The 12,971-nt window shown below is 49.3% G+C and overlaps 2 protein-coding genes and 1 pseudogene across 2 annotated transcripts; 2 read left to right on the plus strand and 1 right to left on the minus strand.

Annotated features, from left to right (window-relative positions):
- Nucleotides 1-334: 334 nt before the first annotated feature.
- On the minus strand, nt 335-1,834 carry LOC136548126 (uncharacterized; annotated as a pseudogene).
- A 2,256-nt stretch (nt 1,835-4,090) lies between these two features.
- LOC136549476 (uncharacterized) lies at nt 4,091-5,691 on the plus strand. Its single transcript, XM_066540771.1, has one exon. It carries the CDS (start codon nt 4,179-4,181, stop codon nt 5,568-5,570), a length of 1,392 nt encoding a protein of 463 aa, XP_066396868.1. The 5' UTR covers nt 4,091-4,178; the 3' UTR covers nt 5,571-5,691.
- A 3,002-nt stretch (nt 5,692-8,693) lies between these two features.
- On the plus strand, nt 8,694-11,952 carry LOC136549477 (glycine-rich RNA-binding protein RZ1C-like). The gene is made up of 3 exons (XM_066540772.1): nt 8,694-8,805; nt 8,932-9,068; nt 10,908-11,952. Exons 2-3 carry the CDS (start codon nt 8,958-8,960, stop codon nt 11,697-11,699), a joined length of 903 nt encoding a protein of 300 aa, XP_066396869.1. The 5' UTR covers nt 8,694-8,805; nt 8,932-8,957; the 3' UTR covers nt 11,700-11,952.
- Nucleotides 11,953-12,971: the final 1,019 nt, after the last annotated feature.

A 12,971-nucleotide genomic window follows, 5' to 3' on the forward strand; every position in this document is an offset into this window, starting at 1 on the left:
ATGCATGGCTCTCCGCCGCTCTCTTCTCCGCGCTCGGGTACATGCATGCACAAATTGCAACGACTTTTAATCTGACACAACATTAGCGGATGGATACAAGCAGAGATGCTGGCTACGGAGTAGTAGTAGTACGTACTACACAAGCCTAAGCTGTACGAAATGTTTAGAGATGTACAGTAGTGACCCGTAGTATTGTACAGAGAAACCAGAGACATTTGGCCGTGTATGTCAGCAAGCAATGCCAATCAATCAAAGTCAAACACACAATTCGCAGTCGGAGTACAGTCTAAGGCATGGTGGCGTGCTCTGATTCAGCGGAGCAAATCGTCGACTACTAGTGCAAAATAGCTACGGCTTGCTCTTGTCGATCACCCGCCGGACGACGGAGTTCAGCATCCGTCTCGTCCGCGGCATCCCCAAGATCCGCTCTGCAAGCTGCATCGCCTCCGCCGGAGCCGCTCCGTGCTGCATGGCACGTTCCGCACAGATGAAACGCCAGTCTCAGCTAACGAACGACCGAGCGGCCGGCCGGCGCGGGCCCACTGTTGGCGTGACAGGAAGGATAGGCGAATACTTATGTCTACGCTGGTTTGGAGCAGCGAGCCGAGGATGTGGTAGGCATTGCAGTCCATCACCAACTCCCGAAGCCGCTCGTCGGGCAGGCGCAAGAACGCTTCGAGCCCGCGCTGCAACGGAGGCACCGGAGACAGACTAGCGCGGGAGCGAAAGCACGCCTATACCACGAAGTGCCCGTATGTGTCCGTGGACCCCGCCACGAGATCGTCCACGATGAACGCCCTGATGCGGTCCTCGAGCTGATCATGATGGCCTCTCTTGAAGAGTTCCTATAAGAAGACGCTGCTGCGGCATGCGGCATGCGAATGCCGGCCAGAAGGAGGTTTCCCGGCCCGCCCGTTAGTTTCTCCAGATTGAGAACGAACGTTAGGAGTGGCGATCGAGAAGAACCACGCAGTGAATGAACTCATGTTGTAATGGTATATGCTCAGCTCTCACCCGTATTGTTTCTTGGAGATCTCAACGGCATGGGTCAAGATGGTGTCCTCGAGATCATGGTCGAGCTCATGCTTCGTCGCGTTCTCCAGGCATAGCATCACGCTCATCCCCCCGAAATAGGACGTGGCCATGTCATAGAAGCGGGGGACGGCGAGCTCACGGGTGAAAATCTAAACGGAAGTTCATCAGAAAAAAACCCCATCAGTAGCAATACGTATGTCATCCTCTAGGGCTGTTGTGGGTAGCTACATTACATACCGAGCAACAGCTGTAAGGCAACATGGCGAAGAAATGCTCAAGCAGTTCCGGGCCCTTGCTCTGTTCCATCATCCATCCCTCGATTAGGCACCTGAATAGCTGCTGCAGTACTTCGGGGAAGTTCCGCGCCGCCACCCTGACGAGCACCCTCAGAGCTGTCTCCCTGCACCGTGCAAAAGCAAAACAACAGCAAAGCAAACACACACAGATGAGCTCTGAGCTCGCCGTTGTCTTGATCGAGCAGGAAGGCCAACCAATCCGAGCTCGTCGGGTTCGTCGCGACATCCTGAAGCGCCTGACGGTTTGGAGCGCCAGCCACTGGGCCCCGACGCGCACCGATCACACCAGCGGAGGTGTTCGGGTCGTTGCTGGTGGCGTTGCCGCCCCGCGCTGCGAAGCCGGGGGCAGCGGCGGGCCGAGCGCAGACTGCCGCCCAGGGCCGATAGACGGAGGCATGCGGGTTGAAGACGCCGTCGTGCCCGAGCGCGGAGAAGAGAGCGGCGGAGAGCCATGCATGCACGCGGGTGAAAATCCCGCCTGGGGCACCTGCGCAGAGAGCCATGCATGCACTTACATGTGTGTGGGAAGGGGTTTTCTACAAATATGCTTTGAATTTAAGGTTAAATAAATAGGTATGGACTGCAGTGAACTATTTTAAAAGTTTATGGACCTAAAAAGCCACTTTAGAAGTTGATGGACTCAACTGAAACTTCCTCATAAGTTAATGGATCTCTGGTGCATTTAACTCAAAAATCTTAGCTGTCTCGATCTACGTGGCTCGGTATCTTTTAGTGAGGCTAATACCCATGACCACCTGCGTTGGGCGTGTGAGAGCGTAAATATGAGACCCATTCCGGATTTGACCCATTCCGGATTTGAGTCACCTGCCGAAAAATACGTCACGGACCCAAATCTCTCGTTCTCCAACGACGAACCCAAAACAAGACTCAGCGCTCCTCGCCGGCGGCGCTGCTCCGGCCCCAGCCTGGTCCCCGCGCGCCCAGTGGCGGAGCCAGGATTTATACTCAGGGGGGCCGGCCGTCAGGAATTATACTTAGGGGGGGCTGGCTCGGTCTTTTTCATTGCGATAATTTTATTATCTAGTTTTGTTTTGTATGATTATATTATCTAGAAGATATTAATAGATATATATGACAAGAATTGTATATAATCTCCCTCTTAATATAAATAAAAAATATTAAATCATACTACTAATTTTTTTTGTTGTGAAACATTGGGGGGGGGGGGCATGGCCCCTGCCAGCCCCCCTTGGCTCCGCCAGTGCGCGCGCCTGGTCCTCCCTTTGTCGCCAAGCAGCACCACGGCCACGCCCTTCTTCCAGCGAGCCCTCCGCGCTGCCTACAACCGAGTCCCGCGAGCCCTCCGCGTCGCCTCCAGCGGATGCACTGGAGGAGCCGGCCGGGTCCGGGGAAGAGAAGGCAGGGGCGCCGGGGAAGGACCCGACCGGCCGGATCCGGGGAAGAGAAGGCAGGAGCTCCTCCGGCCGTGCCCCTCCTCCCCAGGCGCAGCGCCTCCAGCCCCGCCTCCAGCGCCCCCTCCGGATCTGCGCGCAGGTGCAGACGACGCCGGAGGAGCCGCTCCCGCAGGGGCACGCCTCGCCGCGACGTCGCCGGGGATGTGAGCCGCTTGCTGGGGATCCACACAGGCACGCCGAGGGAGCAGAGCCGCTCGCCGCGACCTCGCCGGGATCCGTTTTTGCAGGGGCACTAGGTCGCCTACCCCTGCTCCCTCCGATGACGGCCGGGCGGATCCGGGCTCCACGACGGTAGCCGCGCCTCCACCGACCTCCATCGGCTCCGACCGTGTGCAGCGTCGGTCGCTCCTCCCTCTATCTCTGTAGCGTTTTGTGTCGCCGAGAACGACGACGTTTTTTTGCCTTCCCACTCAGTTCCTACGTAAAATGGGTGCCGTCTTTACGTCCTCCATTGGAGCGTAATTTTAGAACACAAAATACTATGCGCAAAGTATTTTAGGTATAGGTTGTCCTTTGCCTGTTGGAGACGGTCTAAGTAGCCTGGGCCAGCAACGCCCGCGCCTGGGACGAAGACGCCGAGCAGGTGGCAAACCAGGCCTGCGTGGCTGCGAGGACCGAGGAGACGAACACACCAAAGAGAGTGACGTGGCACATCGGCTTGGATGAGACAGATGTCTAAACAAAGTGTTCTAACTGGTATTTCATCAAACAAATTAAGTGCGAACTGCCAAACATACCAGCGCCCTTGCTTTGGGCCTCGTTTAGTTGGCGAAATTTTTAACGAAATGGTACTTTTAACGAAATGGTACTATAACATTTTCGTTGTTATTTGGTAATTAGTGTCCAATCATAGTCTAATTAGGCTTAAAAAATTCGTCTTGTGAATTTCATCTAAACTGTGTAATTAGTTTTATTTTTTATTTATATTTAATGCTTCATGCATGCATCCAAAGATTTGATGTGATAGGAAATCTTGAAATTTTTTGCAAAATGAAGTGCAGGCACTTGGTACGTGGTAGCAAACAATGGCTCAGTTTGGCAATTTGCGTCAATAACAGTCCTGACGTACGTGGGATCGTGGGCGTGACCGAGCTCTATGGCACTCCGTGGATGATGCGTCCATCGTCGGACTCCATGGATCTGCCGCGTCAAGCTGAAAGTGACGATGCCGTCGTGTCACGAATTTGTCGTCTCCTTGCTCAGTTTGTCCTGCGTCCTCCTCTCCGAGTCACGCAGACGTGTCAGAGACTGACTGCAACGAACTCAGCCGGCAACACCAGAGCGCAGTCAACACCGCACCATCAGCACAAGCAAAATAAAATAAAGGCGATCCCCACCCTCTCCGCGGGCACCAGCGGCGGCTAAGCCGATCCCCCTTCCAATCCGTGTCTCGCCACGCCAGGCGGAGGGCATGGGCGGCCCGGGCACCCCCAAGCAGCGCGCGGCGGCGGCGCCGGCGCCCGGCCCCTGCGTCGTCCCCGACGACGCGTTGGTCGAGATGTTCGGCCTCCTCCCGGCCAACTCCCTCCACCGCTTCAAGTGCGTCTCCAAGGCCTGGTGCGGCCTCGTCACGGACCCGCTCCACCGCCAGCGGTACTCGCAGACTCTCGCTGGGTTCCTCTGCGCCGACGTCGACGTCGCCGCCGCCGCCGCCAGCGCGTGCGAGAGCTGCTGCGTCGCCGGCCACGGCGGCGCCGAGAGCTCGCGGCGCACGTGCTCGCACGCCACGGTCCCGGAGCGGAAGAAGACCACCACTCGGCGGCGGCGGTTCGTCAACGTCTCCGGGATGGCGGAGCCGCTCCCCGACGCCTCCTTGTCCTTCCTGCCGCCTCCCCCCGACGACGCCGAGGGGTTCCGCGATGCGATCCTGGACGCCCGCGACGGTCTTATCCTACTCGCCCGCGCCCGGAGGCATGAGGCCCCCGACCTCCACCCGCCGGCGTGCTACCTCGTCTGCAACCCGGCCACGGCGCGGTGGGCGGCGGTGCCGGGCTCCGGCTGGGTCCCCAGCGCCTCGCAGCGGACGGCGCTCACGTACCTGCTCTTCGACGCCTCCTCCTCGCCGCACGAGTTCCACCTGCTCCAGTTCCGGCTCGACGACATGGACTCGGTGCGGGCGGTGCACACCTACTCGTCATCGACGGGGGCGTGGGTCGACAGGGTGGGGGCCTGGCGCGACGGCGGGTGGCGGGACTGGGGCCGGGGCATGGCGCTGATCCAGCCGGGGACAGGCGCCGCCGTGGCCCGCGGCGCGCTGCACCTGGTGGTCGACACCGACGGCACGTCGGGCCCCAACAACCTGGTGGCCGTGGACGCGGAGGGCCGCACGCGAAGAGCCATCCCGCTGCCGCGCCGGGACGTGGTGGAGAAGGACTGGCACTCGGTGTTCGTCGCACGCGGGTCCGGCTCGCGGGGGGGCCAGCTGCGCTACGTCATGTGCGTGCGCCCGCCGCACGGGCGGCTGTCGGAGGAGGCGCCGCTGAGGATGCTTGTGTGGGTGCTCCAGGACTACGACGCCGGGGAGTGGGTGCTCCGGCACGCCGTCGGGTTCCCGGAGCTGTTCGGGGGGAGGTTCGCGTGCCAGTTCCGCGTCGAGTACAGCGTCGTCGCTGTTCATCCGGATGGGAGCTGGGTGTTCTTTGTCCGGCACTGGGACCGCAAGCTGGTGGCCTACGACATGGATCGCAGGGAGGTGCGTGCTGTCGCTGATCTCGGTCCCGGTGGCGGCGATCTCGGCGATGAGCTTCCTGTTCCGTATGTTCCTCTGTACAAGGAGTCAGCCGCGCTGACGAACCAGCAATGAAGGTGTTGTGTTGGATTCAGAGCAGTAAACTACTCCAGTTGGGATGTTCGAAAAGGATTTGTGCTTTCAGGTTAGGTATACAGTCTCTAGGAAATTGGGAACAAGTTGCCCTTTTGTGTCATCTTCTGCAGCCACTGATGAAAAATAGTATCTGGTGAGTGACACTGACATTGATACTGAGTTTTCGGTTTCTTCAGTTCTGCTCGAAGCTCGATGCTGTATTTTCCAACAATTGCGTGGCGTAGCAGAATTTCCAAACTGAAAGCATTTGCGTAGCTTCTTGGGGTCGGTTTCCAGCGGTATTCAGAATCAGCAGGGTTTTTTCGATGACCGTACTCTGAAGATGGAAATAACGTGCTAGTGTTTGATTGACTACAACCAATTGTACTTGTCTGCAAATTGGTGAGCCGAACCGGCTGGGACCTGATCTTCTGTCAAACGAATTGCTTTCGTTCTTGTGCTTGTGTTGTCGATTATCCAGGTGCGTTTTATTTGGCCCGTGTTTGGACGTACGGTACGAGACGCATCTCTCTTTTGCAAACCGTGGGACATTTCCAAAGAACAAAATCATACTATTAATTTTTAAATCCAACCTGAGTGGAACTAGGCAGTTTACGTCGTCGACGAGAAATGGACTCGTGAATTTGAGTTGAGAGAATTAGATCGAACTTTAGGGCGTGTTCAGTGCCTGCATAGGCACCGGCCTGGCCCATCTGATGCAGGTTGGTTTCCTGGACCGGATCTGGAGCCAGGCTCAACAGATGCTAGATTCCCTTCCGGGCCAGGCTGAGCAGGAACGTGGCTGGGGTTCGTTTCCATCGAGCCTGGCTCGCTCGATGCACGGCGCGCGCTCCGTGGCTCACCCATGTGTACTGGTGCTCAGAAATCTCTTGCACCCAAACAGCCGCTGCTTGTTTCGTGGCGCTGCGGACACATTCAACCAAACAGCTATGCCTTGCCTCGGCCTGGACGCGGGATGCGAGACAGGTTGGACAGGGAAGGCTACCAATCACGCCCTTAGGTGACACTGCGCTACATCTGAGTAAAATGTTGTTGCTCTATGACGTCTTTTGTAGAAACCATCGTTAGAAACATCCCGGGGTTAGAGCATCTTCAAGAATCTTTATGAAACTCACTCTCTAAATAATTATTTTGAAAGTCAATTGCATATAACTTCTCCTTGTGCATGTGATAAAATGTGCTTCATGAAGATAAGATAAATCCCCCAAAATATTCTATCCAATTTTCTTGGGGACCAATTTGAAATTACCATGATTTATAGATATCATGTTTAAGTGGGATTCAAATGAGTTCCAGTTCCAAATCCTTAATTAAATCAAATCTAAAATTGGTTTCTCCCTCCATTCTCCTCCCTGGACCGGCCCAACTCTAAACTTCTGCCCTTTCTCTCGTTTCTTGGGCGCAGCCCATCAATGGCCCGAGTTTTCCACCAGCGACAAACAAAGCCCATGACCTATTTATCCAATTCGTTTTTACTTTTTCAAATTAAACTGGCCCATCCAATAGCCAACATTGTATAATGACCACAAATATTTAAAATTTAATCTTACTAAAAGGGTTTATGCTAGACGCAGCGAAAATAGATTGTCTTTGGTACTAATGCTATTGTGGGTTTAGACGTAGTTCTAGTCCCTCACATTTGAAACTATGGAAAATATAAGACCTTTTCTATCTAATATAAGCGGAAATATATGCCGATTTGAATCAATCACATGTACTGCTATGATCCCTATGATGAGGTTAAGATTGCACAGGACACGTTATTTGATCGAAAATGGACATTTCGTTTTCATTATTGCCATATTAGTGTTTACTTGACAAAGTAACGAAATGATAAAGAGAGAAGAAAGAAGTTTCATATAGATGAAACTACTTGGCATAGTTTCGAATGCAAATGCACTCTATCTTATCTTGCGTATGAAGGCCTCCTTTGAAACAAAGAAAAAAAATGAAGGAATTCTAGAGCAGTTAAATCCTGTATAGTAAAGTATCCTATAAACTCCCTTTGGAACAATGGATTATGCTCCTGTAAATGGATTTTGTAGAAATTTTACCAATAGATTGAACCTCATAAAAATTCCTTTTGTGTCTTTCGCTCATCGAATTCCTTATGCTTTTTTCTACGCTCCATCCAAACGTTCAGTCTTGTAGTTTTTCTGTGTTTTCCCGATTCATAGGATTAACATTCTATTATTTCCTTTTTTCTATTTCTGCATTTTCTAGAATCTTGTGTTCCAAAGATGTTTGAAACAAAAAAAGGAAAAACATTAGAAAGGACTATTTATATAGTCAATTAAATGCTACTCCCTTCGTTCAAATTACAAAATGTTTTGGCTTTACTAGATACGTTGTATTTGTTGTGCATATAGATATACACTATGTCTAGATACATAGGAAAATCAATGTATCTAAAAATGCCAAAACATTTTATAATTTAGAACGGATTTAGTATTTTGCACGTGTGGCAATCTTGAAAGCACCTATTTTAAAATCCCATTTCAAATTGGCTGAAAACATATCAGAATATATGTCTTTTGGCATTTCTTTCTTTTTGTTAATGATTTTATATATATTGTCGGAATGGTAGCACGTGTGTGCGGATAAGACTCCAGAATACCCAAGATGAAACCGTTAGTACAAGGAAAAAGAAAAGAAAGAAGACCATTAATTAGGCACGTAAGAGAGTACTCTCTCCGTCCTAAAATAGAGATCATTATGGAATACGTACCAATCAAATATTTCAATTTTGACTAGATTTATAGAAAATATGTGCAATATTTATATCTCCAAATAAATTTATTATAAAATTATATTTAACCATCTACCTAATGATACTAATTATGTATTATACATATTAATATTTGTTTATATATATTTGATTAAAATTAAAAATGTTTGATTTCTCCGGAAGTTAGAATGACACCTATTTTAGGATAGAGTGCCTTTTCTGAATTTATATATGTACTAGTACTTGCTAGGAAATGAAAACTAACAAAAGGGGGGAAAAAGGGGGCAAGAAAAAGAATTCCCATTCGGACGACACGTGCTTGTAGCGTGCGGCCCATCCCCCAGATATATAGGATGCTCCAGATACGGTTCCCCAGATACCTCCCTTCGCTTCCCATCTCACATCGGCTCTTCGCATCGCCCTTCTTCTCTCTAAACCCTAGCCGCCTCGCGCCTCGATCCGAGCAACCTTAGGTCTCCGCGCGAGGTGAGCCGCAGCCGCCACCTCTCCCCGCCTCGTCTTGTCGGGACGCGATTCGCGCTACTGCGCTGCGCGGATCGCTGCGGAATCTCGGTTTTCCTGATGGGATTTACCTGCTGGTTTGCCGTGCAGGTGGTTCCGATTGACTTGGCCCCAAGATGGCGGAGGACAAGGTGGGGCGGATCTTCGTCGGCGGGCTGTCGTGGGACACCACGGAGCGCACGCTCGAGCGCACCTTCGGCCAGTACGGCAAGGTCATCGAGGCACAGGTACGGCGACGGCTCTGCCCTGCCGTGATGCTTGTGATTTGAGGGGATTGTAGTTAGTTTAGTTGGGGGGTACCCTGTTTTGGTGTGGTTTGACGGATGTGCTCCTCCCAAACAAAGGGAGTCATAGAATAAGGTTGTTTTCGGGGATCACCCCGTTATATGGATCAATTTTTATCCTACCTGCAGATATAATTTTATATATACCGTAGAAAATGAATCCTACCTGCAGATATAATTTTTATATATACTGTAGAAAATGAAACAATTTTCTTTGTGATACAGAAATACTACAGACTTAAAATATATTTTTTTGTTCGATCTGGGGGAAACAGATGATTAAACTGCTTGTTAACTGTTTTAACTTGGGTATGTTTAATTTGGTTACCAGAACATAGAGTTTTATTGAATTGTTACTAGTTGTCTGTTGTCACCATTCTGATTATGTTTCCACCATTCCTAGTTATAGGTAACTGAAATGTGTCTCATGACTTTAGTAAAGTTATTATTACTATTATACATAATGTGCATGCTAAGTTAAATAATGGCAATCCCTTGCAGTAAAGGCACATATTTCTATTTTGTTGTTTGTATCAAGGGACATTTGAACCTCATGGTTGCAAGTTGAAATTGTTTGATAAACACAGTAATGGTCAAAAGAATTTATATATCAATAAACTGGAACAAGTGATGTTTCTTATTTGTGTATGTTAGGGCTTGTTTTTCCTCCCTCTTTTAGTCTTACAATTTCAATCTAATAGCAGCTGCTGATTCACAGAGGCCGCAGTCACTTCCATTTCTATATGTTAGGAAGTTAGGAAAGTTGCAGGAAAAGAAATTCACTAATCAATTGAGCTCGCTGCTTAGCATTTTTGTGGTGATGGGTTCAGTAAAAATCAATTGGAGGCATATACACTGTTAGATTCAGTTTTGCTAGATGTGCTCTGTTTTGTGGACAGAACCAGAGACCTGTTTTTGCCATGTTAGTACTTAAGATAACTGCATGGTTTAGATCACAGAAAAGAATCATCACCAGCATGGTTAATGAACTCCACAGAAGTAAACATGGTTGCCAGCGCTGGACTGCACTTGTGGCAAAATTTTGTTGCTTCATTCTTCTGGATCAGTTTGATAAGAAAGGCAGAGAAACCATTTTTCCTTTCAGTAGTGAGGCAGAAATGGTGATGCTGAAGAGTGTTGTATGCTCATCTGTGCCTACATCTGCTTCAAAGAGCATTATTCCCCGTGTCCATTGTGCATTTCCCATTGCAATGGAAATGCTTAGTTCTTCATGCAAAAGAAAAGCCAGGAATAAAAAAAAATTGCATTTAGACTTCCAGATTTGTTTTTCTGATTCTGAAGGATATGGCAGGGTAACTAAAATCTACCTGGTCATGTTATAGTTCACCTCTAGTTTTGTGCCTATACAACTGACCAAAAGTAATCGGTCTCAGTTCAGTTTTCTGGATTGGATACTGGTTCTTGGAGCACATGGTCCTCACCTGGAAGTGTTCAGACTCATCAATGTCGTTTGTGGTCACATGCTTGATTCTTCAGTTCTGACTTCTGACCTTTGGCCGTAGTAATCATTAGTGTTCTTAACCAAGTGGATGGTCACAGCAGATTTTGATTTGCATACAGTATTTGAGCTGTGGCATAAGGATCGACTGTTAACTCTTGTACAGTTGGGATGATTTCACTGGTTTTGCACAATGTTCATTAGCTGTTTGATATCATACATCACCCTAGTTTGCATGTTGTTCCTATTGATAGAATTTTTGGTTGCTCACTATTATATATAGTTTCTGTCTTCCCATTGGTTCATTTTCATTGTATTGATAGGTTGTAGTGGAAAGGGAGACAGGCCGCTCGAGGGGATTTGGATTTGTCACATTTTCAGAACCTCGGGCTGTGGATGCTGCCATTCGGGGAATGCATAATGGAGAACTGGATGGCCGTAATATTTCTGTGAACAAAGCTCAACCTAGGAACTCTGATGATGGCTATGGATATGGTGGTGGTGGTGGTTACTCGTCTGGTGCCAGAGGTGGATATCGTAGTGGAGGTGATGTAGTTCCAGCAGCAAGTGATGATTGTTTCAAATGTGGCCGCCCTGGACATTGGGCTCGTGAATGCCCTTATTCAGATGGAAGTGGTAGAACTGGAAGGTACTCTCCTGGTTCAAGGTATGGTGGTGGCACTGGGGGGCGTGGTGACCGCTTTGGAGGATCAGATCGTTTGGCTCGCTACGATGATGATCGATATGATGGTGGCCGCTATGTAGACAGCAGGGATACTTATTATGGTGCTGGGCGTGATCGTTATGCTAGTGATCGCTATGCGCCAGCAGCAGACCGCTATTCTGGTGACAGGTACAGTGGTGCAGATCGTTATGCGTCCAGTGGCTTTGCCAGAGAAAGGAGCTATGAGAGAGATGGAGGGAGGTCCAATGGAGGTTACTACCGTGATGATCCGAGGGGCACTGGTGGCTATGGCAGAGGTGGTTCACGTGGCGGCGGCAGCGGTGGCGGTGGTGGGCCTGCTCGCTTTGGTGGGAGTTACCGAGATAGGCCTGCTCCATATGACCGTCCTAGCAGGGGAGGGGCAGCTCGTGCTTATGATGATCGTTACTGAAGAATGTTTCCTTGAAGCAGAACAGAGATATCTGTATTTTCAGTTATGCATCAGTATTTTATATTTGCCAGGTTGATCCTTCGATTAGTTATTCAGCAGTGCAGTTTGTTTTATTAGTCTCCAAAGACAATGGTTCAGTATGCGAGTTATTAGTATGTTGGTACCATAATCTGTAGGCAGTGTGGTCCTGGTTCATTCGGCATGTTTGTGTAATTACTTGGAGTTTGCACTAAATAATGAACTAATTGCAGTATGTGATCTTTGAATTAGCCTGTTCTGCTTACTGAGACAGCTGTGCCACATTTTGCATAACTTTGCACCAACAATGCTGAGATGTGCTGTGCGGCATCTGTGGAAATGGGTGTTTGCTCTGATATTTATTTGCCGGGCAATCAGCACTTTGTTCAGCTCTTGATGCCATTGAGTTTGCCGGTCTAAAATCTGGAAGGTGTAAGATGATGAGAATGTGAAGCTCAGAAAGCTGTGGTTAATGCAGGCAGGTGATGGTACTTTCCTGCTGCAGATGAATGCGTTCTGTTCAAAATTTACTTGCGATGTCTGGTGCAGATCAGCGGATGCATCTGGCTTGTTTGCTTTGATTTCTGGCTTACAGCTTCTCGTGGTGAGAAGTAATCAGTTCTGATTGAACTTCTGCGTTTCAGATCCTGCGATAAATATGCAACACATCAAGTTTATGCTGGGTCCAATGTAGTTGTGAATTGCCCTGGAAACAATTCTGTGGCTTATTCCATGTTTTAAATTTTCTTTGATTTGAAGGTTATTCGTTTAAAGATTATGGCGGCATGTTCACGGTTAAATCTAATTGGGTGCCACTGATTATTCATTGAAGGTGGATTGCACACAGAAGAGAACGATGTGTTCACCATACAAGCGATGATCCCCAGTCCTCTTAGCAGAAACTGTGAACGTGGCTGGAAGTTACAGTATTGAAGTGCGAAATACGCTTTTTGGTTGGTGTATATGCATGTCGCTCCTCATTTTCACGTGTTACACAGACTTCCAGAATTCGCAGGACATCGTAATTCGAATAATGGCAGTATAATTCAGGATAGCGTCTGCTATAGCATATAAGATGTCCACAACAGCAAGTATCCAAAGTTTGAGCGTTGCTCATCCGGATGACATCTGCGAGCTCCAATTAGCTAGTATCCAAAGTTTGGGCGTGATGTTGCTCTGTAGGTACGGGTGGTGTGGGAACGCCGGAATGAGGAATTCAGGGAGAAGAGTTCCGGTACTTGATAGGGAATTCAC

This window comes from Miscanthus floridulus, chromosome 4, assembly GCF_019320115.1.
Source record: "Miscanthus floridulus cultivar M001 chromosome 4, ASM1932011v1, whole genome shotgun sequence".
NCBI lineage: Eukaryota > Viridiplantae > Streptophyta > Magnoliopsida > Poales > Poaceae > Miscanthus > Miscanthus floridulus.